Source organism: Syngnathus typhle, linkage group LG2 (assembly GCF_033458585.1).
Source record: "Syngnathus typhle isolate RoL2023-S1 ecotype Sweden linkage group LG2, RoL_Styp_1.0, whole genome shotgun sequence".
Taxonomy (NCBI): Eukaryota; Metazoa; Chordata; class Actinopteri; order Syngnathiformes; family Syngnathidae; genus Syngnathus; species Syngnathus typhle.
In genome coordinates this window covers 24630629-24655976 of record NC_083739.1, presented here as the reverse complement: position 1 = coordinate 24655976, position 25348 = coordinate 24630629, and the positions used below count along the sequence as shown (strand labels likewise).

Here is a 25348-nt window from a genome sequence, read left to right as displayed (position 1 = left end):
CTCTCGCTCTTAATATAGCTGACGTGTCTTCCGCATCCGTTCTGCGCATCTGTAATGGGGGCCTCCATATGACGTCCGGTCCGCGATGGAGATTAAAAAACAAACAATATTTGACAATAACACACCATCAAGGATTGCACCATCGCATCAAACGATGTGTCGTCAATTATGGATTTTACTGACTAAGTGTGTTGGGCAGGATGGCTGAATGCGATGCGCGATTGACAACAAACAAGAAGAAAGGTGATTTCAAGTTTGATTTCGAGGTAGATTTGTCATGTCTCGTCCCCAGTTTTGCTATGTGTCTAGGTTGCCATAGTTTCTGTTCGCGTATTACAGGTAATATTTTATTTCACAACACTTCGCCTTGTTCCTTTCGTCTCCTCTGTTCACTTCAAACACGCTCCTTACGACCGCAATGCTCTCGTATCAGACGCTTGCTCGATCACCTGCTCGTTTGCTGTCTGTCACAATGTACCCTACACAAATCCGAAACATTTGTTGCGGCTCCGAGTCACGACGAGGGGCAAGTTTTGGTTTCAAGGGTGTTTTTATTCCTCTTCAACGTCTCTCCCATACGGAGCCGCCCTTTTCACGTCCGCACGCCTTTTTCACATGTGCGCACGGAGCGCGGTGGTGCGTTTACGGGCAGTCGGAGAAATTAACGCCAACAAAAAAAATTACATCCAGCCTAGTTAAGACCATACCAAAGACTATAAAAATGGGACCCATTGCCTCCCTGCGTGTGTGACGATCATTGGGACTTAAAAAAAAAATAAAAATTTTTTTAAAAATTCATAAAAATTGGGTGCGTAATATACATGGGTACAGGCTTTTTTCCAGCATCAGCATGCCATTTTTAGGGTGCGTATTATACATGGGGGCGCATTATACACAGAAAAAAACGGTAAATTTTGCGCATTATACACGGAAAAAAAACGGTAATTTTTTTGAAAAACTGTATCTATTTTTCTGCCTGACTTTTCAAAGTCTCCAAACTTGTGCTTGCAAAATTCAGTCCCTTTTGCAAAGTCCTTATCGATATTGGCATGAAGTGAGCTGAAGTGGCGCTGACCATTTGAAGCTTTTAAATGCGCCAATGACGTCCGACATATCAGGCAGAATGATAGCGTTAAACAAAAACCAACTTTAACTCTGTTAAAAACGTCCTGTGTTCATCGTCATGTATTCGTTTAGCTGTGCATTTTTTCCTTGCCATTTTGGCGAGCGTCTTGTCAGCTTTTCTGGACCTAATGGGCCCCCGTAGTCACAGCCGCCATTCATTAAAAAGCCAGCAAAACCAATCGCTCTGTTTGTCCCTCCTCCTTTGCGGGATTTCCCCTCACGCGCATGCGCGTTTGACCAAAAACCATATTGAACTCAAGCGAAGCAAATACACACAAAAAATAAACACAAATGTTTTGTTTTTTTTATTGTCTGACTCGGTGGACTCGGTCAAAATCAGCACCGAGTCCGGCAAAAATGACCGAGTCCGACCGAGTCCGAGTCCACAGCCCTGCCTCCAACAAGGTTAACTGCATTAGAGATTTTTTAAGCAATTTAAATATGCTTAGACAAGAAAATGAAGTATGCTGCTATACACAATGTAAATTTTAGAAATAAAAGGTGTTGATTCTATTAAAAAAAAAAAAAAGAACGATTGTTCGTTCATTTTATTGTCATATTTTTATTGTTTAATAAAGCCCTTGTTTTACTTCTTTGCGATTATTCTGTGGTGGCGAAAGAGGTAATTCTTCATTTATCATGAAAGATCTTATGCACTGTACAGTACTTTGATACAGCTGCGGCTTTTTTTTTTGTGCTGTAGAAGAAAATAGTCTTGAGAGACAGCTGAGTGTGTTCACCACTGGTGTGTGTGTGTGTCCAACATAGTGGTGTGAATGTCATGTGAAGTGCTCTGATTGATCTTACTAGCAACATCACTTCTTCAAATCACCCATAGGGGCAGCAAAATCAATGTTACGTCACCTCCATCCCCCAGTTGACAGAAACACCACCCCACTTGGCTGCAATCCTGCTCCCAAGGGACAACACAACCGGCAGAGGAGGCGGGGCGCCAGTTGGGATAATCCCGCCAGACAAGCATGGACGAATACGCTTCAAATGTCCGACACGGGTCAGTTGCCAGGAGGAATGTGAAGAAGAGAGGGGAAGCTCATTGGCCTTCATCATTGACTTATGACGAAGCACTAACCTTCATCTTTCTAAATGGTATCTTGTAGATACTATCTACAATAACACAATAAGTCAATTAATGTTAACATGCTATGATGCTAAGATGTCATTAGACAGTATTCAGGAAGTTCATTTTCTAAGCCAATTTCTTCAGTGCAGTTCAGTTCTAATATTTTTTTATGAACTTGTTCATTTCATAGTTCATTCTTCTCTTTCTAAAGTCGGAGGAGCCCTGGAGGAGACAATGAACCCGCTCGTTAATCCATCGACCAGCTCGAGATTCGGTCAAAGCTCGTGCGAGTTACCACGACACGTCGTCAGACCGCGATGGTAAACACTGAACTCGCTTTTGCCACCGAGTGTAGGAGCTCACATGCAAATAAACTAGGGGTGGAACGGCTTTTGAAACCGAATCAAACGGTTTGGTTTGACTGTATACATTCCGTTCGTGTGGATTTATTAATGAGGTGAAGCAGTGGAGTACCACTAATAGCCAAGTAGCGCTAATGCTAGCCAATTTGTGTCTTCAAGATCTCTGGTGCATCAACCCATTACAACGTGAAATCATTATAAATTTAGCGTCAGTTCTATGTGCTGCATGTAAGAATTATTTCATAACTTGGGCTTTTATTTAGGAGATTATTGCTTTGTTGAACCAATGTAAATTTTTACATTTGTAATCAGCAAACAACAACAATAATACTGAAATGATGCATAGGCTGATCCTTTAAGCTTTGTCCTTTTATTATAAGTTCATTCTGTCACAAGCCTGATTCCATAATGCATTAGTTGCTATGCCTGTTGCGTTTCCCTTAGATGCTTTGTCCTGTTATGTCATTGTTTTTATGCCAGTTGTGTCATTTTATTTTGTTGTATGTATTCGCCACACCTCAAAGATCTGTCAGTGAAAATATTGTCTGACATGAATGAATGAATGAATCTTTATTTCGAACATGATTTAAAGAATAAAAACAATAAAAAACAAACAACAAAAAACAAACAACAAACAATATATATCACTGTTCAAAAAGGAGTAGAAAGACGCCTAGGCTTATCATGTCCTACCCCTATCTATCCATCCATCCATCCATCCATCCATCCATCCATCTTCTTCCGCTTATCCGGGGTCAGGTCGCGGAGGCAGCAGCTTCAGAAGGGACTCCCAGACTTCCCACTTAGCCACTTCATTCAGCTCATCCCGGGGGAGCCCAAGGCGTTCCCAGGCCAGCTGAGAGACATAGTCTCTCCAGCACGTCCTGGGTCGTCCACGGGGTCTCCTACCGGTGGGACATGCCCGGAACACCTCCCCAGGGAGGCGTCCAGGAGGCATCCTGATGAGATGCCCGAGCCACCTCATCTGGCTCCTCTCAACGTGGAGGAGTAGCGACTCTACTCCAAATCTCTCCCGGATGACTAAGCTTCTCACCCTATCTCTAAGGGAGAGCTCGGACATCCTGCGGAGAAAACTCATTTCGGCCGCTTGTATCCGGGATCTCGTTCTTTTGGTCACGAGCTATGGCTATGAGTGTAAATCGACCGGTAAATTGAGAGTTTTGCCTTTTGGCTCATCTCTCTCTTTACCACGACGGACCGGTACAGAGTCCGCATTACTGCCGACGCTGCACCGATCCGCCTGTCGATCTCGCACTCCATCCTCCCCTCACTCGTGAACAAGACCCCAAGATACTTGAACTCTTCTACTTGGGGCAGTATCTCATCCCCGATCGGGAGAGGGCATTCTACCCTTTTCCGATCGAGGACCATGGACTCGAATTTGGAGGTGCTGACCCTCATCCCGACCGCTTCACACTCGGCTGCGGACCGCTTCACACTCGGCTGCGAACCGCTCCAGTGAGAGCTGGAGATCACGGCCTGAAGAAGCCAACAGCACCACGTCGTCTGCAAAAAGCAGAGACGCGATGCTGAGGTCCCCAAACCGGACACCCTCAACGCCTCGGCTGCGACTAGAAATTCTGTCCATAAAAATTATGAACAGAATCGGTGACAAAGGGCAGCCTTGGCGGAGTCCAACCCTCACTGGGAATGAATCCGACTTACTGCCGGAAATGCGGACCAAACTCTGGCATCGGTGATACCGAGACCGAACCGCCCTTATCAGTCACCCCGTACTCCCGAAGCACCCTCCACAGAACCTCCCGAGGGACACGGTCAAACGCCTTCTCCAAGTCCACAAAACACATGTGGACTGGTTGGGGGAACTCCCATGCACCCTCGAGGACGCTGCTGACGGTGTAGAGCTGGTCCACTGTTCCACGGCCAGGGCGAAAGCCACACTGCTCCTCCTGAATCCGAGGTTAGACCTCCCGACGGACCCTCTTCTCCAGCACCCCTGAATAGACCTTACCAGGGAGGATGAGGACTGTGATTCCCCTGTAATTGGAACACACCCTCCGGTCCCCCTTCTTAAAGAGGGGAACCATCACCCCAGTCTGCCAATCCAGAGGCACTGTCCACACAATGTTGTAGAGGCGTGTCAGCCATGACAGCCCCACAACATCCAGAGCCCTTAAGAACTCCGGCCAGATCTCATCCACCCACGGGGCCTTGCCACCGAGGAGTTTCTTAACTACCTCAGTGACTTCAACCCCAGAGATTGGAGAGTCCGCCTCAGAGTCCCCAGGCCCTGCTTCCACAATGGGAGGCGTGTAAGTGGAATTGAGGAGCTTCGAAGCATTCTCCCCACCGACTCACGACGTCCCGAGTCGAGGTCAGCAGCACGCCATCCCCACTGTAAACAGTGTTGACGTTGCACTGCTTTCCCCTCCTGAGACGCCGGATGGTGGACCAGAATTTCCTCGAAGCCGTCCGGAAGTAATTCTCCATGGCCTCGCCAAACTCCTCCCACGCCCGGGTTTTAGCATCCGCAACCGCCGAAGCCGCGTTTTGCTTGGCCATCCGGTACCTGTCAGCTCCGTCCGGAGTCCCGCAGGCCAAAACGGGCCGATAGGACTCCTTCTTCAGCTTGACAGCATCCCTTACCGCCAGTGTCGACCAGCGGGTTCGGGGATTGCCGCCACGACAGGCACCAATGACCTTACGGTCACAGCTCCGGTCGGCCGCCTCAACAATGGAGGCGCGGAACATAGTCCACTCGGACTCAATGTCCCCCGCCTCCCCCGGGATGTGGGAAAAGCTCTGCCGGAGGTGGGAGTTGAAGCTCTTCCTGACAGGGGATTCTGCCAGACATTCCCAGCAGACCCTTACAGAGCGTTTGGGTCTGCCAGGTCGGACCGGCATCTTGCCCCACCATCGGAGCCAACCCACCACCAGGTGGTGATCGGTTGACAGCTCTGCCCCTCTCGCCCGAGTGTCCAAAACATGCGGCCGCAAATCCAATGACACGACTACAAAGTCAATCATCGAACTGCGGCCTAGGGTGTCCTGGTGCCAAGTGCACACATGGACACCCTTATGTTTGAACATGGTGTTCATTATAGAAAATCCGTGTCGAGCACAGAAGTCCAATAATAGAACGCCGCACGGGTTCAGATCAGGGGGGGCGTTCCTCCCTTCCAGGTCTCACTGTCATTGCCCACATGAGCATTGAAGTCACCCAGTAAAACGATGGAGTCCCCAGAAGGAGCGCTCTCCAGCACTTCCTCCAGGGACTCCAAGAAGAGTGGGTACTCTGAGCTGCCGTTTGGTGCATAGACACAAACAACAGTCAGGACCCCCACCCGAAGGCGGAGGGAGGCTACCCTCTTGTTCACTGGGGTGAACCCCAATGTGCAAGCGCCCAGCCGGGGGGCAATAAGTATACCCACACCTGCTCGACGCCTCTCCCCGTGGGCAACTCCAGAGTGGAAGAGAGTCCAGCCCCTCTCGAGAGGGCTTGTACCGGAACTCAAACTGTGCGTGGAGGCAAGTCCGACTATGTCTCGTCGGAACTTTTCTGCCTCGCACACCAGCTCGGGCTCCTTTCCAGCCAGAGAGGTGACATTCCATGTCCCAAAAGCCAGCTTCTGCAGCCGGGGATCAGACCGCCAAGGTCCCTGCCTTTGGCCGCCGCCCAGCTTACACTGCACCGACCCCTTTGGCCCCTCCCACAGGTGGTGAGCCCATGGGAAGGGGGACCCACATTTCCTTTTTGGGCTGTGCCTGGCCGGAGCCCATGGGCGAAGGCCCGGCCACCAGACGCTCACCTTCGAGCCCCGCCTCCAGGCCGGGCTCCAGAGGGGGGCTCTGTGACCCGCGTCCGGGCGAGGGAAAACGAAATCCATTTATGTTATTCATCATAAGGGGCTTGTGTGAGCCGTGCTTTGTCTGGCCCCTCACCTAGGACCCGTTTGCCATGGGTGACCCTACCAGGGGCATGAAACCCCACACAACATGGCTCCTAGGATCATAGGGGCACGCAAACACCTCCACCACGATAAGGTGACGACTCACGGAGGGGCTACCCCTATCCATTACTTATTATTATTATTGTTCTGCCCCGAAACTTGTCTGTTCGGTGTTCGACAGATAGACTTTTATTTTGAAGGCGATGTCTAGCAGGAAGTCGGCCGTCGGCCATTTTTGTCGTAATCACAACAAGCCGTGGGCAGCTAGTGCTAGTCAAGTGTTCATCCATGGTCATCCTTGTTTCTGTTTGTGCCTTCGACATCATCGTCTGTAAGTTTCCATTTATATTTTAAAGCTCTATCATATTTTCGTATTATTTATGAGGAGTCTTTATTGAAAGTACAAATGTTTGTCGTATTTTTTCCGTATCGCTTTTCAGTTTTACTCCATGTTTTGGGAGAACACTGCAATAAAAAGGAGCTTTGGAAGCTATACCCTGACTCAGTGTCTACCTTAGCAGGAGTTAGGCTTACTGCTGAATTGGTGTTAGAAACACACACAAGGAGAGCAGGAAAGTAAAAAGACGATACGCAGCTGGCAACACAATACACAGCAGCAGACTACATGAACATGGACAACGAACAGAATAAAAATACTACAACAAAAGGCTTCAAGTCATCTCAAAGTGGATCGTCGGTCAGTCGTAAAAGCTCTAGCTCAACCAAATCATCAGTCAGCGCTGCTGCTGCAAAGGCAAGAGCCAAAGCAGAGGCTGCTCGTGCACGTGCAGCATTTGCAGAGCGTGAAATCAGTATCAAGGTGAACAAAGCAAGACTAGAAGCCAGCCTCGATGCCTTGCAGTTGGAAAGAGAAGCTGCAGCTGCTAATGCCCAGGCAGAAGCTTTAGAGGCAGCAGCGGAGATTGAGGAAGAGGAGCTCCGTAGCAAAAGGAGCTTCCCTGTCGTGGAGCAAGACACACAAGAACGCGTAAGCGAATATGTTCGTGGCCAAACTACACATTTTGACAAGCTCCCTGAACCTGTAGTCTTCCCAGAGACCGCAGAGCGATCTATTGAGCCTCACCTTAACGCGCCAACACCATATGTTCACAAAGAAGAAGAATATATTATGAAAGATTCTTGGCCAGCCCCACCTCAACTTCAACAGAGACCAACATCACTTCAGCGTTCTCAGGCAATACATGAATCTAAATCATCAGTCCAACCGCCCACCCAAGAGAATTTCCAAGTCAAAAGAGAGACAGACACTTACAACACCAATCCCACATCCAAGCTAACTTTCCCAAAGTACTCTGACACATCTCACATGTACCGAACCAGTCCAGAGTCTTCAGTTATGTTGGACATGGCAAAGTACCTGGCACGCAAAGAACTTGTTTGCACGGGCCTATCAAACTTCGATGATTGTCCTGAATCGTACAGAGCATGGAAGTCCTCCTTCTTCAACACGATCAAAGATTTGGATCTGACAGCTAGTGAACAGTTGGATCTGCTTTCAAAATGGCTTGGAAAAGAATCATCTGAACACGTGAGACGTCTGAGAGCAGTTAACATTGGCAACCCAAATGCAGCTCTACGAACAGCTTGGGAAAGACTTGATGAATGTTTTGGCGCTCCAGAAGTCATCTCTGGAACTCTCTCCCCCAGTCTGTCTGTGACTCACCCACACTTCCCATATTTAAGTCCCGTCTAAAAACATACCTCTTCTCCCAAGCTTATGACCTCCCCTACCCATAACTGCTTTCCTCCTCTTAAGTTTATCCGATTGTTTACTCCTCCCCCCCCCCCCCATGTATGTCTTTGCATTGTTCCCTGTAAGCGTCTTTGGGTTCTTGAAAAGCGCTATACAAATATAATGAATTATTATTATTATTATTATTGAAAATGCGCTTTTCGCAAAGCTCGACAACTTTCCTAGAATCTCGAATAAGGACAGCCAAAAATTAAGGGAACTTGGAGACCTTTTAAAAGAGTTATTGTCAGCAAAAGAAGATGGATACCTGTCAGGCTTGGCATTCTTGGACACTGCTCGTGGCATAAAACCAATCGTGGAAAAATTGCCATTCAACCTGCAAGAGAGATGGCTTTCTCAGGGATCAATGTACAAGCAAGATCACAAGGTCAGTTACCCGCCTTTTTCTTACTTCACCTCCTTTATCTGCTACCAAGCTAAAACAAGGAATGATCCCAGCTTTACCCTTTCTGGAAACAACCTAACATTTGAAAGAGCAATGCCGAAACATAAAGCTCCTAGAACAGTGGTTTCAGTGCACAAGACAAAAGTTTCTACTGATGTTACACAAGATGAAACAGCTTCCGAAGAGGACGTGTCGAAGCAATGTCCAATCCATAAAAGGCCTCACCCTTTAAAGAAATGTCGGGGCTTCAGGCTAAAAACTCTTGCAGACAGAAAAGCATACTTAAAGGAACAAGGCATTTGTTTCAAATGTTGCTCATCATCCTCCCACCCAGCTCGTGATTGCAAAGCACGCCTGAAATGTGACGAGTGTGACAGTGAAAATCATATAACGGCTCTTCACCCTGGTCCACCACCATGGGCAGCTAGAGTCTCAAATTCCTCGAAGAACGATGGCGGGGAGTCAGAGTTGGAGGAAACCACGAGAACTCCAGTCGTAAGTTCTCTGTGCACCAAAGTGTGCGGGGATCATCTCAAAGCAAAGTCGTGCTCAAAGATCTGCCTCGTTAAAGTATATCCAGACAATCAACCAGAGAAAGCCGAAAAAATGTATGCCATGCTCGATGACCAGAGCAACAGATCTCTAGCTCGGTCACAGTTTTTTGACATCTTCAAAATCAAGACAGACGCATACCCTTACACCCTCAAAACATGTGCTGGCTTAGCCACAGTCTCTGGCAGGAAAGCAACCGGCTACCATATCGAAGCAGTTAATGGTGGCGTTAACTTGTCGCTGCCAGAACTCACAGAATGTGACGATTTACCAGACAATCGTGACGAAATACCAACTCCAGAGGCTGCTCTCCACCACCCCCATCTAAAAAGTATTGCCAACGAAATCCCAGCCTTGGACGACAATGCCCAGATCCTTCTTCTGCTGGGTAGGGACATTCTTCGCATTCACAAAGTGAGGCAGCAGATTAATGGTCCTGGAGATACTCCTTTTGCGCAAAGACTTGATCTTGGATGGGTGCTGGTGGGCGACGTGTGTTTGGGAAAAGTCCACAAGCCTATCATTCACAGCTACAAAACGAATGTACTAGAAGATGGAAGACCTTCGCTGTTCAGGCCATGCACGAGCCACATCAATCTCAAGCAAGCGACCAGTCCCAGTTTCGTCAATGGTCTTTCTCACAGTTCACCAGATGACTCGCTTGGCCTTACAGTTTTTGCAAGGACTGACAATGACGACAAGCGAGCCTTCTCCATCGAAGATGAACAGTTCATCAAAATAATGAATGATCAAGTTTTCCAAGATGAGTGTAACAGCTGGGTGGCACCTCTCCCTTTCAAGACACCCAGACCTCCCTTATCAAACAACCGAGAGCAAGCTATGACCCGCCTTGCATCCCATAAACGCACTCTGGAACGGAAGCCAAAGATGAAAGAACAGTTTGTCACCTTTATGCAAAAAATCTTTGACAACAACCATGCTGAACCAGCCCCTCCGCTACAAAAGGGAAGAGAATGTTGGTACTTACCAATGTTCGGAGTCTACCATCCCAGAAAACCTGGACAAATCAGAGTTGTGTTTGATTCTAGTGCACAATCCAATGGCCTATCACTCAACAATGTCCTGCTCACCGGGCCAGACCTGAATAACAGTCTCATTGGAGGTCTCATTCGCTTCAGGAGGGAGAAAATAGCTGTTACGGCAGACATCGAACAGATGTTCCATTGTTTTGTCGTAAGAGAGGACCACCAAGATTACTTGCGCTTCCTCTGGTTCCGAGAGAACGACCCCAGCAAAGACATTGTCGAATACCGGATGAGGGTACATGTATTTGGCAATAGCCCTTCCCCAGCCGTGGCCACCTACTGTCTCGGAAGAGCAGCCCAGCAGGGAGAACAGCAATACGGGTCAGACACCAGACACTTTGTGGAGCGAGATTTTTATGTTGACGATGGCCTGGTCTCAACACCCACCGAAGAGGAAGCAATTGCTCTGCTGCAAAAGACTCAAGCTTCTCTGTCGGAGTCAAACTTGAGACTCCACAAGATCACGTCTAACAGTGTTAGAGTCCTGACAGCATTTCCAGCAGGGGACCATGCTAAAGACATTAAAGATCTCTATCTCGGAACAGAAACGGCGCCCACCCAAAGAAGTCTTGGTTTGAGCTGGGAAATCAAAATAGACACTTTCACCTTCCAAGTGTCAGTCAATGACAAGCCATTCACACGTCGTGGGATTCTTTCTACAATAAACAGTCTTTTCGACCCGCTTGGCTTGGTTGCTCCTGTGACCATTCAAGGAAAGTCACTATTGAGAGAGCTTACTCTTGAAGGAACTGAATGGGACGTTCTTCTTCCCCAAGAAAAACTTAAAGTGTGGGAAACATGGAGAGATTCTCTTCAGGAATTGCAACATCTTCACATTCCTCGTGCTTATACCACCACTTCTCCTTCCAAGGCAAAGCAAAAGGAGATCTGCATCTTCTCTGATGCCTCTACAAAGGCTATTGGTGCTGTCGCATACCTCAGAACAACTAACGAGGATGGCCAGATCCACGTGGGCTTCATCTTAGGAAAAGCCAAACTTTCTCCTCCCAGCGAACCCACCATTCCCAGACTGGAACTTTGTGCGGCAGTGCTAGCTGTAGAAATGGCTGAACTCATCGTTCAAGAGATTGATCTTCCACTTGACGCAGTCACCTTTTATTGTGACAGTAAAGTGGTGCTGGGATATATACATAATCAGTCAAAACGTTTCTATGTGTATGTCCACAACAGAGTTCAAAGGATCCGGCAATCCACAGACCCAAAGCAATGGCGGTACGTGCCTACGGAACACAACCCAGCTGACCATGCCTCCAGATCGGTTCAAGCCTCCATCCTCACACAAACCAACTGGTTCACAGGTCCAGCCTTTCTATACAAACCACAAGCAGCCACTGAGCATCAACAGTCATTTGAAATCATCGATCCAGACTCAGATGTGGAGATCCGACCACAAGTAACAAGTTGCGTGACGGGCCAAAGAGACAAGCGCTTGGATCCAAAGAGATTTGAAAGATTCTCATCTTGGAAGTCCTTGCAAAGAGCAGTGGCAACTCTTCTCCATGTAACTCGTTCTTTTAAGTCAACAAACCAGGATGTCACTGTATGTTCTGGATGGCACCTGTGTTCAAAGCCTCACAGTGTCGATGAGTTGTCAAAATCATCTGAAGTCATCCTCCGTGCTGTACAAAGAGCCTGCTTTTCTGAAGAATACGACTCCCTCTCCAAGGGGCAAGACGTTAACAAGAAAAGTTCATTGTCAAAACTAAATCCTGTTATAGCCCCAGATGGCTTGTTGAGGATTGGAGGGAGACTGAAGCTGGCAGATCTCAGCGATCCTGAAAAACATCCAATCATTCTGCCAGGTAAACATCATGTGTCCACATTGCTCATAAGGCATCATCACGAACGGGTTGAACACCAAGGCCGAAGTTTCACAGAGGGCGCTGTACGAGCCGCTGGCATTTGGTTGATTGGTGGTAAGAGACGCATAAGCAGTATTTTACATGGATGTGTCACCTGTCTTAAACTTCGTGGAAGAAGAGAGAGGCAGAAAATGTCGGACCTTCCCCAAGAACGGTTGAGCACTTCACCTCCCTTTACATACACTGGTGTGGATGTCTTCAGTCCCTGGTTTGTGACAGCAAGGCGCACAAGAGGAGGCTTAGCTCAAAGTAAACGATGGGCTGTTCTGTTCACATGCTTGAGTACCCGCGCCGTCCATATAGAGGTGATTGAGTCCATGGATACTTCCTCCTTCATCAACTCCCTGAGAAGGTTCTTTGCAATCCGTGGCCCTTCTCAACAGCTACACTCAGACCGTGGAACCAACTTCATTGGTGCTTGTAAAGAGCTGGAGTTTGAGAAAGTTCTGAAGGAATCAGAGGTCCAAACATACACCAACAGTAAAGGTTGTTCATGGCATTTCAATCCACCTCATTCCCCACACATGGGTGGTGCGTGGGAACGCATGATCGGAGTCGCAAGGAGGATTTTGGATTCAATGCTGATGCGTACTCACTCCTCAAGTTTGACCCATGAAGTCCTGTGCACTTTTATGGCAGAGGCGACAGCCATTATCAACTCTAGACCGCTTGTTTCGATTTCATCTGATCCAGATGCTCCTCAGATACTCACACCGGCAATGCTCCTTACTAACAAACAAAGTATTCTACCTCCAGCTGGGAAGTTCACCGACAAAGACTTGTTCAAGCAGCAGTGGCGCCAGGTACAAAGGTTGGCTGATCAATTCTGGAGTCGCTGGAGGCGCGAATACCTGCACACTCTGCAAGTTCGACACAAATGGCAGGAATCCAGACCTAACATTGAAGATGGGGATGTCGTTATGTTGAAGGACAGTAAAACGTGTCGTCACGACTGGCCCATGGCCCTTGTGACTAAGACCTTTCCTGGACGTGATGGAAGAGTTCGCAAGGTCGAGATGAGAGTTGTTAAAGATGGATCCATGAAGAAGTTCTTTAGACCAGTTACGGAGATTGTTCTGCTTCTGAAAAGGCAGGACTGAAACATTTAACTGTAGGATGTTTTAGTTCAATGGGTGGCATCTTGTCAGATACCAGGCGGGGAGTGTTCTGCCCCGAAACTTGTCTGTTCGGTGTTCGACAGATAGACTTTTATTTTGAAGGCGATGTCTAGCAGGAAGTCGGCCGTCGGCCATTTTTGTCGTAATCATAACAAGCCGTGGGCAGCTAGTGCTAGTCAAGTGTTCATCCATGGTCATCCTTGTTTCTGTTTGTGCCTTCGACATCATCGTCTGTAAGTTTCCATTTATATTTTAAAGCTCTATCATATTTTCGTATTATTTATGAGGAGTCTTTATTGAAAGTACGAATGTTTGTCGTATTTTTTCCATATCGCTTTTCAGTTTTACTCCATGTTTTGGGAGAACACTGCAATAAAAAGGAGCTTTGGAAGCTATACCCTGACTCAGTGTCTACCTTAGCAGGAGTTAGGCTTACTGCTGAATTGGTGTTAGAAACACACACAAGGAGAGCAGGAAAATTATTATCCGGTCTTTGGTGCTAAAAAGGTTGTGGACCGCTGTTTTACAGTATATTAGTTTGGATTATTCTGTGAGAAGTTGTCAGTGCTTTGAGCTTTCTTCCAGGTGGAATGTCTAGTTTTCTTGAGTGCCCAGCCCTGCTTTCTGTTGATACTTGATAAAGACTTTTACTTTTCAAATTTTGTGTCATGTCTGCTTCTGGATCTATACGTGACAACATAAAGTCACGTTTTTTTTAGAAATAAAACAAATATGTTTATGTTTAAATATGACACACATTCAATTACTGGTAACACAAGCGCACATATGTATATATTTGTATCTAAATCCGTTTTCTCAGACTGGCTGAGTAATATCGACTCAAAATGATTTATTTTATATATATATATATATATATATATATATATATATATTTTTATATATATATCGAAGCATTCTCCCCACCGACTCACGACGTCCCGAGTCGAGGTCAGCAGCACGCCATCCCCACTGTAAACAGTGTTGACGTTGCACTGCTTTCCCCTCCTGAGACGCCGGATGGTGGACCAGAATTTCCTCGAAGCCGTCCGCAACCGCCGAGCGGTATATATATATATATATATATATATATATATATATATATATATATATATATATATATATATATATATATATATATATATATATATATATATATATATATATATATATATATATATATATAAAAAAAATTCCCCTCTCACCCTCCGCGGGTGGTCTCCCACTCCAAGCTCGGGTCCTCTATCAGAGGCCTGGGAGCTTGAGGGTTCTGCGCAGTATTTTGGCTGTTCCTAGCACTGCACTCTTCTGGACTGAGATGTCTGATGTTGTTCCTGGAATCTGCTGTAGCCACTCCTCCAGTTTGGGGGTCACTGCCCCAAGTACCCCAATGACCACGGGCACCACCGAGGCCTTCACTTTCCAGGCCTTCTCAAGCTCTTCTTTGAGGCCCTGGTATTTCTCTAGCTTCTCAAGTTCTTTTTTCCTGATGTTGCCATCGCTTGGTATTGCTATATCCACTACAACGGCCTTCTTCTGCTGTTTGTCCACCACCACAATGTCCGGTTGGTTCGCCATCACCATCTTGTCAGTCTGGATCTGGAAGTCCCACAGGATCTTGGCTCGCCCGTTCTCTGCCACCTTAGGGGGTGCTTCCCACTTTGAACTTGGGGCTTCCAGTCCATACTCTGCACAGATGTTCCTGTACACTATGCCAGCCACTTGGTTATGACGTTCCATGTATGCTTTCCCTGCTAGCATCTTACACCCTGCTGTTATGTGCTGGACTGTCTCAGGGGCCTCTTTGCACAGCCTACACCTTGGGTCTTGCCTGGTGTGGTAGATCTTGGCCTCTATTGCTATGGTGTTCAGAGCCTGTTCCTGTGCAGCCATGATGAGTGCCTCTGTGCTGTCCTTCAGTCCAGCTTTTTCCAGCCATTGGTAGGATTTCTTGATGTCAGCCACTTCACTTATCTGCCGATGGTACATCCCATGTAGGGGTTTGTCCTCCCATGATGGTGTCGCTAGCCACTCTTCCTCTGTTTGCCATTGTCTGAGACATTCACTGAGCACGTCATCCGTTCGGGCCTTTTCCTTGATGTACTCAAGGATCTTGGCTGTTTCATCCCGAACAGTGGCTCTCACACTCAGTAGTCCTCGGCCTCCTTCTTTACGGCTATATATATCACCTGCTCGTTTGCTGTCACAATGTACCCTACACAAATCCAAAACATTTGTTGCGGCTCCGAGTCACGACGAGGGGGAAGTTTTGGTTTCCAAGGGTGTTTTTATTCCTCTTCAAAGTCTCTCCCATACAGAGCCGCCTTTTTCACATGTCGGCCCGTCACTTTCCTCTCTTCATTTTAACTTTAACTTTACGGGCAGTCGGAGAAATCAACGCCAACAAAAAAAATACATCCAGCCTAGTTAAGACCATACCAAAGACTATAAAAATGGGACCCATTGCCTCCCTGCTTGGCACTCAGCATTAAGGGTTGGAATTGGGGGGTTAGATCACCAAATGATTCCCGAACGCGGCGCCGCTGCTGCTCACTGCTCCCCCAGGGGATGGATCAAAATCACACAGGGATGGGTCAAATGCAGAGGACAAATTTCACCACATCCAGATACGTGTGTGACGATCATTGGGACTTATAAAAAAATAAAAAAGATTCGGGTGCGTATTATACATGGGTACCGGCTTTTTTCCAGCATTGAAATGCCATTTTTAGGGTGCGTATTATACATGGGGGCGCATTATACATGGAAAAAAACGGTATCTATCTATCTATCTATCTTACATCCCACCCATCAAATTTTAAATAAGCTACATACAAAATACTAAAACATGCAGTTTCTCAATGAATGTTGTCCTGATGACACATTATATAAAAAATGAGTGAATATTTTTAAAATACCAAATACCTCTAAAATACCACTTTCCTCTTGTGCCACCTCCCTAATGACCAAACTGAATCGCAAATAAAACAGTTAAAATGAAGTTTAAATAGCATTTTTTGGGTGGGAGTATTATTTGTTCATTTGTTTCATTGCTGCCTCCCGTAACTGTGGGAACATTTGTTTTAATAAACATTACATTTCAAAAATAATTATTATTCCTGGAACGTGTCCCACCTTTTTAGCATGGTAGAAGAAATCAGTGAATGATACGCTGGAAATGGATATCAACCAATTTTCAAAAAGAATGGCTCGAGCAAAGGTATGTCCTCCCTTCTATTTTCATATTTTTATAACAGTTAGCCAGAGTTGATTGTCTCCCTTTACCTTATGCACTGCTATTATGCATGTAATCAGAATAAAACTATTGGTTTTTTATTATCTTACTGACCTATTTATATGAGTTGGTCCTCTTGGTCAGCTATAACAGCTAGCTAAACATCTCGTATGTACTCCTGAGAGAAAATCAACATTCGTGTGGAGTTGCAACCCTGTTGCTGTGATTAGAGTGACAAGGTTGCACTCCATTAACAGGGTTGCATCACCTCCAATTCACTCAGACTTTAGAAACTATTATTTGTAATTCAGTTTAGAAAAGTTACAATTTCTGAGACATAATTTAGTTACTCTGCATACTATAAACAATTTCCGACTTACATACTGAATCGTTTACTTTTTTTCCCTAATGGGAGTGCAAATTGCAATATTTTGGTTGCAGCAACTACCTAGATGGGATGGATTAACAAGATAAATAAACATGTATTCAAACAATGAATTACAATTCATAATAGTAGGTGACACTAAATTAAGTAAGATAAATTGTTTTTCATACAGTGTGGCTCACCATTGAGTGCGACTGGAAAGCAGAGACAGTACCGAGCCAAGAGTGATGGTGATTTACAAAGGAGACAAAAGTACTTAAAAAAAGTATTAGTGCATCAGACGGGATTAAAACTTTTTCAAAAGACTTTGGTGTCTTGGCCGTTTATTTGTCATTTATTTGACAATCTGTACTCAAAAATAATGTAGCTAGCTAATGATCGTACTTACTTTATGTAACCCTGTTACCCCAATTTTAACCCTTACCAGATAATTTTATGAAATGAAAATAAACCTAAATTACTTTCTCAGCTCAAACGTTTTCAAGCCAACTTAAAGAGTTTATACAATCACATAAAAAATGTGTTAGGATAAATATTGTACATTACTGAAATTGGTAAAGTGAAACGTGACATTCATGAAAAGTTGGATGAGACAGATTTTGAAAGTTAAAATCAAGTCACATGTGAAATCAATTGCTTATTCAGAGACAATGTTACTTTATTTACGTAATGGAAAATGAATTATATTTCAGAAACCAATACTTTGTCTGGTTTCTCATTATTGGTAACAGGGTTGCACTAAGTATTGTAAAAACCCAATAAATCAAGTAATATAAATTGTACAATTGATCTACGTATAAACTGAGCTAATCAAGTCTGTTTATTACCGACTACTGATGAATCTGAAAAGAGAAAGATTATGGGAGCTCATGGTAAAGTGTTTGTCTCCCAACTCAGGTTGTCGGTTCAATCCTCATCCTGGTGACCATGTCGAAGTGTCCTTGAGCAAGACACTGAACCTTAATTTGCTCCCCGGGGGCCTGGCAGCGCCTTGCATGGAAACAGCCTCGTACTGGTGTATGAATATGTGTGTGAAAGGGTGAATGTGAGGCATTGTAAATCATTTTTCTTGATCCCTTTTGGAGCTAAGTCTGCAAGGAGCTAATGGACGTGAGAAATGCTGTTTAAATACTTTTTTCTTTTTCACTTTAAAGTGTAGATAAAGTGCTATATAAGTGCAGATTTCTTTTTTTTTTTTTTAGACCCTAACCCTAATTCTTGAATGACCCGTTTACATACAGTAATATTTTTGTGTTTCGTTCTCGAGCACAACTTTATCATACCCTGCACTAGGACTGGGCTGCATAGGACTCGTACTGCATTATAGAACTGCAATAGAGGTGGAGAGAACAATACCCACACTCTAAGTACCACACAACAGACCCGCTGGTCTGGTGGGTCGAATACTGTTAAGTAAATGTTGTTCCTCAACAAAAAACGTGTGAATCGGAGTTAGTCGCCTGCACGCGTTGTCTATTCCTTCAGTAGGGCTCACCTGGATGGTCTGTCCAGGGTCTCCCGACACCGGTCCACCGACCAGCTTGCAGTAGAGGTCGGGCACGCTCTTTCCAGCCTCGTCTTCCCCGCAGGTGGCAGTGGCAGTGATTTTGGTGCCCTCCGCCAGGTTGAAGTACGGCGGGTGCAGGCTGAAGCCATTTATGCCACCCTCACTTGCGGCCTCTTGTGTGGACACCGGAAGCGAGACCACTAGCACCAAGGCCGAAACTAACGGCAGTAAAGCAAGGCGCGTAAGAGGCGCCATCGCCGACACCACCTGTGGTAAAAAAAAAAGAAAAAAAAAAAAGTTGTGAGCTAAGCGAAGCGCTCAACTTGTTTGTATAGGAAAGTCAGTGGGTCGAGCGAGGGAAAAGCTGAAAATGTAGTCGCGTCTAAGCCGCCAGCGTGCTCCTGCGCGTTACTAAGCGGCAGATGTGAATGTGCGCTTGCTCCGTCCGTGACTAATAAGGGTCGCGAGCACGCTCAAGTGGGCCTCCTACTTGGTCACGTTACTTGCATGCTCGTGCACGCGCAAGGAGGGGCGGTATGAAGAGTCGTCGTCTCGTCCTCGCAAATCGGGGGACTATCAAAGAAAGTCAGTTGCCCAGTCCAATTATAGACCATAACCCTAACCCTAAATCTGTAGGCCTATAAACAATATTAATCGGTTAAATACACACAACCCGCCGACACGGTGGTCGTCTGGTAGCACGTCCGCCACACAGGTCTTTGTTTTTCGATGACTTTTCATCCATCTAGGAGTCCGCCAACTTGCATGCTTTTAAATTGTGTTTTATTTTTATTGCGCTACACAATCGCTTATAGTACGGAGCTTATTATTGGTCATGACAGTTATTGGTTGAGCCCTCTCAAGGTCATACATGTTCTGAAATAATATGCACATTTCCAGCGAGTTAAAAGCCACTGTAGTAACGTTATAGTCCATCCAATATTTTATTCAATTCTGTTTCAGTGTGTCTCACTTTCACACATCACACAAGGTAGAGAAGAAGGCTAAAATGATCATTCAAGTCATTTCAGACAAAACCGTTTCTTTCCACAGGCTATCACTGCACTGAACTCCAAATAACTCATAGCAAATTTCATTGCTGCTACTGCACACAACACATGGCATTGCACTGTTATGCATACAAATTGCACATAAATTATTCACCTGCTCTGCACTTACTTACTGTACTGTACACAGTGTTGTATGCTCTATGTTTTGCTTGTTTTATTGTTTTATTTTATTGTTGCTCTATGTTTTTGCTTGTTTTTTATTGGAGTTGCTCCTCATTTTTGTTGTATCTCACCGTACAATGACAATAAAGGCTTCTTATCTTATTTACTCTATTCTCTCAATAGCCTTTGTCTTTGTTATATTACATGGGTTTGTTGAACAGTGGCGCCAGTAGAGGTTGCATACGCTTTTGCCGTGAAGAGTGACATTATGGTTAAAAGTCCTTCAATGCGCAGTGGACGCACAATTTATGTAAATGAAAGCTAAACTAACAAAACTAGGCAATTTGCTGTACTCTTAACTTTTGGTTTTTGATTCAGAACATGATGTAAAAAATGATGTACACTTTGTATGTGAAGTATCTGTCAGGCTTCAGAGTAGAGTAATGGAGCAGAGCGACCAAGTGCAGCTTGGACCAGGGTTTACTGAAGCAAATTCAAAGGACTCGGCAAACTGACATGACTAAACAACAAACTGACATGACTAACCGACCAAAGCGTGACACAAAAGACAGGCGCCAACCAGACCGGGTGACCATGCGCCATGCCTTGTCCACATCTCATGCAATGCTCCGACGGCGAGTGACACGCAAACAGAACTTAAATACAACACAGGTAACGAGAGGCAGGTGCGTGTGATTACACTAATCAAGGGCACACAGGAAGGGAGGGGCGAGCACACAGACACCTAACCAAAACTGGGGACGAGGCATGACAGTATCAAAAGTAAACTACTCATGCACTGTTGATGCCAGGCAGCTCGGAACTGCAAGCCATTAACATTTCACAGAAACCTCTCCCGTCACATTGCATTAGTATAGTACATCATCACATTAACATCAGTGTAAAGAAGACGTGTATAGCAGTGGTCCCCAACCCCCGGGCCGCGGACCAACACCGGTCTGTGGATCATTTGGTACCGGACTGCACAAGAAAGAATAAATAACTTGCCTTATTTCCGTTTATCAGAGTATGACTGAATCTTCCTATATCTTAAAAAATGGACCAGATTCTCTCCTGCACCTCGGTGACTATAACACACCATAACATTACTCATGTTATGTTGTTAGCACGATGTTATGAGGACGCTGCTAGTAAAGTTGCATAGGAATAGAGTGGAATCACATTTATTATTAAACTGTGGTGTTCGCATACAGAATTTCCTCATGGAACTACGGTTTGAAGGGTGTGTTGGAAACATGGTGTTCATGTGGTAACGCGCTCCCGCTGTTCTTCCTATTCCTTATTCTACGAGTACCGTATTTTCCGGACTATAAGGCGCACCTAAAAACCTCAAATTTTCTCAAAAGCCGACAGTGCGCCTTATATATGGACCAAAATCCGGCCCGCGGGCCAAATGCGGCCCATGTCTAAATTTAAACTGGCCCGAAGCATTGTGTCATAAAATCAATCATAAGTGGCCCGCTGAAGACTATGAATCATGAATCAAAAAGACTATAGATCATTATTTTGTATAAATAAAAAAGATAAAATGGAGAATGATATGATATGGATTAAAAATCAGACATGATGCAACCTGGCCTTTTTACTGTAGTCACAAACACCAATATCACCCTTCTTATTCAAACAACAATAACAACAATAAAACAAACTTAATACATCTAATAACAAATTCATTCAACTTTCATAAAATTGTTAATTTGTTATTATTTTAATCTTTTAAAGTTTACTGATCTATCTGACTGTTTTATTTTGTAGTTATTAAAGTAAGCTTTACATGTTTATTTTGTGTGTTGTGTGATATTAACATTATTGATATATTGTTATTGTTTTCACTATTTCAAGTTATTATATTGTGATTGCATTAATGGTGCGCCTTATAGCCGTATATATGGACAAAGCTTATAGTCCGGAAATTACGTTATGTTCAGTAAAGTCTTTTGCGACACACCTCCTGTGTCTCTTTTCTGTATTTAAGTGGACCTTAGTGCTCAGGGAGCTTAATTTGGTCCGATCGCGCAACCGCAGCGCGCCGGGCGCTCATTGTCGCATTGCTTTAAGAGCGACTTTCTGTTTTACGATGGCCTTTACTGCTCCCACTTGCTTTCTTTGGAGGCATGATTAAGGGTTAATACACTCCTCAAAGTAACGAAAATACAATAACTACGGAGTCAGTCGGCATCCGGGCCGCGCGGTCGGGTTTTCTCGGGTCCTCCCGGCTCATCTCACGAGGTTCGACCTCCGAATTTTGTTCAACAACTGAAGCAAAAAAATCTCGAATTTTTTGTTCAAATTCGGATTTGTTCGAGAACCGGGACAATCGGAAACCGAGGTTTGACTGTAAAATAAATAGATGCAGCTCACTGACAAGTGCCACTATTTGAGCTAATTTTAGAACAGTCCTGCGGGCGACTCATGCGGTCCTCACGGGCGACCTGGTGCCCGCGGGCACCGTGTTGGTGACCCCTGCTCTATATCATAAAAACTGTCCAATTCAGCGACCAAAGAAAACTTCAAAACGACCAGCTAAACCGTGGTTCACTGGGGGTCTATTGAATGCCTGCAAAAAAATAAATAATTATATGAAGACTTTATTAAACACAGAACTGAGGAGAAAGAAACTAAATAAAAAAGATATAAAAATAAACTAACAGAAATTCTTAGAAAATGTAAGAAAGATTATTATAGTAAACTGTTGGAAACAAATAAAAATAATATAAAGAACACATGGGATATTTTAAACTCAATTATAAGAAGAAAAAGGATAAGTGCCGCATTCGGAAATGAATTCTTTGAAAATGGTAAGACAATTAATAATAGTGATGAAGTAGTGGCAGGATTTAACAAATTCTTTGTGAATGTAGGGCCTAAACTGGCAAATGAGATAATCCTTTCACAAAGGCGAGGTGTATCACAATTTTTTGGGGAACGAAACCCGGCGACCATCTTTCTGAGAAATACAGATAAAACTGAAATAATTGATATAGTTAAACAATTTAAGAACAAAACTTTAAGGGACTGTGAGGATATTGATCTATACCTAATTAAATATGTAATAGTAGCTATAGCAGATCCCATAGCACATATTTGTAACCTCTCGCTGAAACTGGGCTCCTTTCCCACAAAAATGAAAATAGCCAAAGTAGTTCCCATCTATAAGGCCGATGAGAAGAATCTTTATACCAACTACAGGCCAGTCTCATTGCTTCCCCAATTTTCCAAAATCTTGGAGAAGGTATTTGCTGTTAGATTGGATTGTTTTATTGATAGGTGTGAGATATTAACTGATATCTTCATTCTCACATTCTGCAGGAGCCTGATAATTGAATCAGGTGTGTTTAACGAGGGAAACTTGGAAAACACGTAGGAATGCAGCCCCCGAGGACTGGAGTTGGACACCCCTGCTGTAGAGGTCTTTGAGGTCATGCTCTCCTGGTGGTGGCGAAACTGGATCAATCTTCTGTGTTAGGAGCATTGAGGGTGACAGAACCCTGGGCATGTCTGGGTCTAAAGAGATGGGCACTAGAGGCCTAGCGTTCATGATGGCCATGACTTTGGACATGAGCGTGACCAGGACCTCATGAGTCAGAAGTAGGGTTTTTGTCTTGAGCAGCAGGGCATCCAGTATTCTTCGGGCAACACCTATCATCCGCTCCCACACTCCACCCATGTGTGAGGAGTGGGGAGCGTTGAATGTCCATGTGCAGCTTTGCTCTTGAAGATAGGCTTTCAGTTCAGGGTCATCAGAGTTTATTTTGCGCTCCTTGCATGCCCCGACAAAGTTCGTTCCTCTGTCAGAGAGGAAGAGGTAAACAGGGCCACGGACAGCTGTGAACCTTCTCAGTGCGTTTCCGAGCCTTGAAGATAACAAGGATTGCAGCACTTCAATGAGCACAGCTCTTGAAACTCGGCAGGTGAACATGACTGCCCAGCGCTTATTCTCTGCAATGCCACCTTGTGTTTGTCTTGCACTGATGATCCACAGGCCAAACACATCAACACCTACGTTTGTGAAAGGAGAACCTGGATTGAGTCGTTCAGCAGGTAAGTTTTTGTTCTTCCATTCTTCCTCGTAGCTTGTTACAGGTCACACATTTGTGTATGACACTTGACACCAGCCTGTTGCCTCCAATCAGCCACAGCCCAGCAGAACGGACAGCGCCTTCTGTCAGATGCCTGCCCTGATGTGCAACCTGTTCATGGTAATGTCTCACCAGTAAGGTGGCTATGTGGTGCTTCTTGGGGACAATGATTGGGTGTTTCTCTTCCCAGGGTGAATCGGCTAATGGGATGCGTCCTCCAACTCTCAGAAGGCCATCGGCAGCCACGATGTGGTTCAGCTTTCTCAAAGGAGTGGTTTTGAGGAGGACATCACTCTTGGAAAGACATTTAATCTCTTCTGGAAATGCATCACGTTGAGCATTTCTCATTAGCACTAGTTTTGCCTGCGTCAGTGCATTAGTTTTGCTGTTTTGATTTTTCATGCATGTTTTTACCTTGTGTATGAGCTTGGCTATAGCCCGACTGAGTGTCTTCCAACTGGAGAAGCGTTCATATCGGTGAGACCCCGACTCACTTTCAGAGGCATTGGTGGTGAAAGCTGTACCCTGTTTTGGGCGTCTATCTACATCTGGATCAGTGTCCATAAGCTCAAATGTGTCTGGCTGTGAGCAGGTGTCTGTTGACAAGAAAGCTGGGCCCAGAAACCAGTTAGTGTCTTTCAATGCAGCAGCTGGCACTGAGCGGGTACCATGATCCGCGGGGTTCTGTTCTGTGCTTACAAAGTGCCACTGATCAGGACTTGTGTACTTCTTAATACGGGCAACTCTATTGGCTACATATATGTAAAATCTTCTGCTTGCATTGTGGATATAGCCCAAGACTATCCTACTGTCTGTGTAGAATGTGATCTTGTGGATGTCTATGTCTAGTTCATCTGTGATTAGGTCTGCCATTTCAGTGGCCAGGACAGCAGCACAAAGTTCCAGACGTGGAATCGTAAGTGGAGGGTGTGGGGCCAGCTTTGACTTGCCCATGACAAAGCCAACGTGGGAGTTTCCCTCTGTGTCTGTTGCTTTGAGGTAGGCCACTGCTGATATAGCCATCATGGACGCGTCACAGAAGACGCAGAGTTCTCTGTGCCTTGTGGAGTACAGAGAGACGGGCACATAGAGTCTGTTGATCTGAAGATGTTCAAGCTCACACAGTGAGTCAGTCCACAGTCTCCACTGTTCTTCCTTTGGCGGTGGAAGAGGATCATCCCATTCAGCTTGTACGGTGGAGAGCTCTCTAAGGCCTTCCCTTGGATAGTTACAGGTGACACATATCCCAGGGGGTCGTACAGGCCATTGACAATAGGTAAGATTCCCCTTCTAGTGAATGGCTTCTGTTTTCTGGATACGCGGAAGGTGAACGTGTCAGACTGTAGGTTCCAGGTAAGTCCTAGACTCCGCTGTAGTGGTAGGGGGTCTACACTTAGCTCCAAATCCACTAGGTTTTTGGCCCTCTCTTCAGGGGGAAAGGCATCCATCACGGAACGGCTGTTGGATGCTATTTTGTGTAGTTTGATGCTTGAGTCTGCTAACATCTCCTTTGTTGTTTTCAGGACAGAGATGGCTTCGTCTTCAGTGGGAAATTCACCCATCAACCAAATAGAAATTCCTCATGATGAACTGTTTAGCTGCAGTGCCATGCTCTTTCTCTCCATGCAGGGCGACTTTTCTCAGTCTGTAGATGGCTACTGCAGGTGAGGAAGAATTTCCAAAAACGTGCACAT

The 25348-nt window shown here is 45.2% G+C and overlaps 2 protein-coding genes across 6 annotated transcripts in view; one reads left to right on the top strand and one right to left on the bottom strand.

Moving 5' to 3' along the window:
- lama5 (laminin, alpha 5) overlaps nt 1-18855 on the bottom strand; it is a 348173-nt gene extending 329318 nt beyond the window's left edge. For 4 of the 5 annotated variants that reach the window (XM_061273122.1, XM_061273123.1, XM_061273126.1 and 1 more), the window contains exon 1: nt 18371-18854. In XM_061273122.1, the coding sequence (XP_061129106.1) occupies nt 18371-18637 (267 nt within the window). In that variant the 5' untranslated portion in view covers nt 18638-18854. Of the gene's footprint in view, nt 1-18370 lie in introns of all 5 variants that reach the window. The other variant, XM_061273125.1, reaches the window with a different exon arrangement.
- Nucleotides 6205-13240, top strand: LOC133149012 (uncharacterized). Its single transcript, XM_061271779.1, has 4 exons — nt 6205-6831; nt 11449-12326; nt 12444-12620; nt 12897-13240. The coding sequence occupies exons 1-4, from the start codon at nt 6704-6706 to the stop codon at nt 13238-13240; spliced, it is 1527 nt and encodes a 508-aa protein (XP_061127763.1). The 5' UTR covers nt 6205-6703.
- Nucleotides 18856-25348: the final 6493 nt, after the last annotated feature.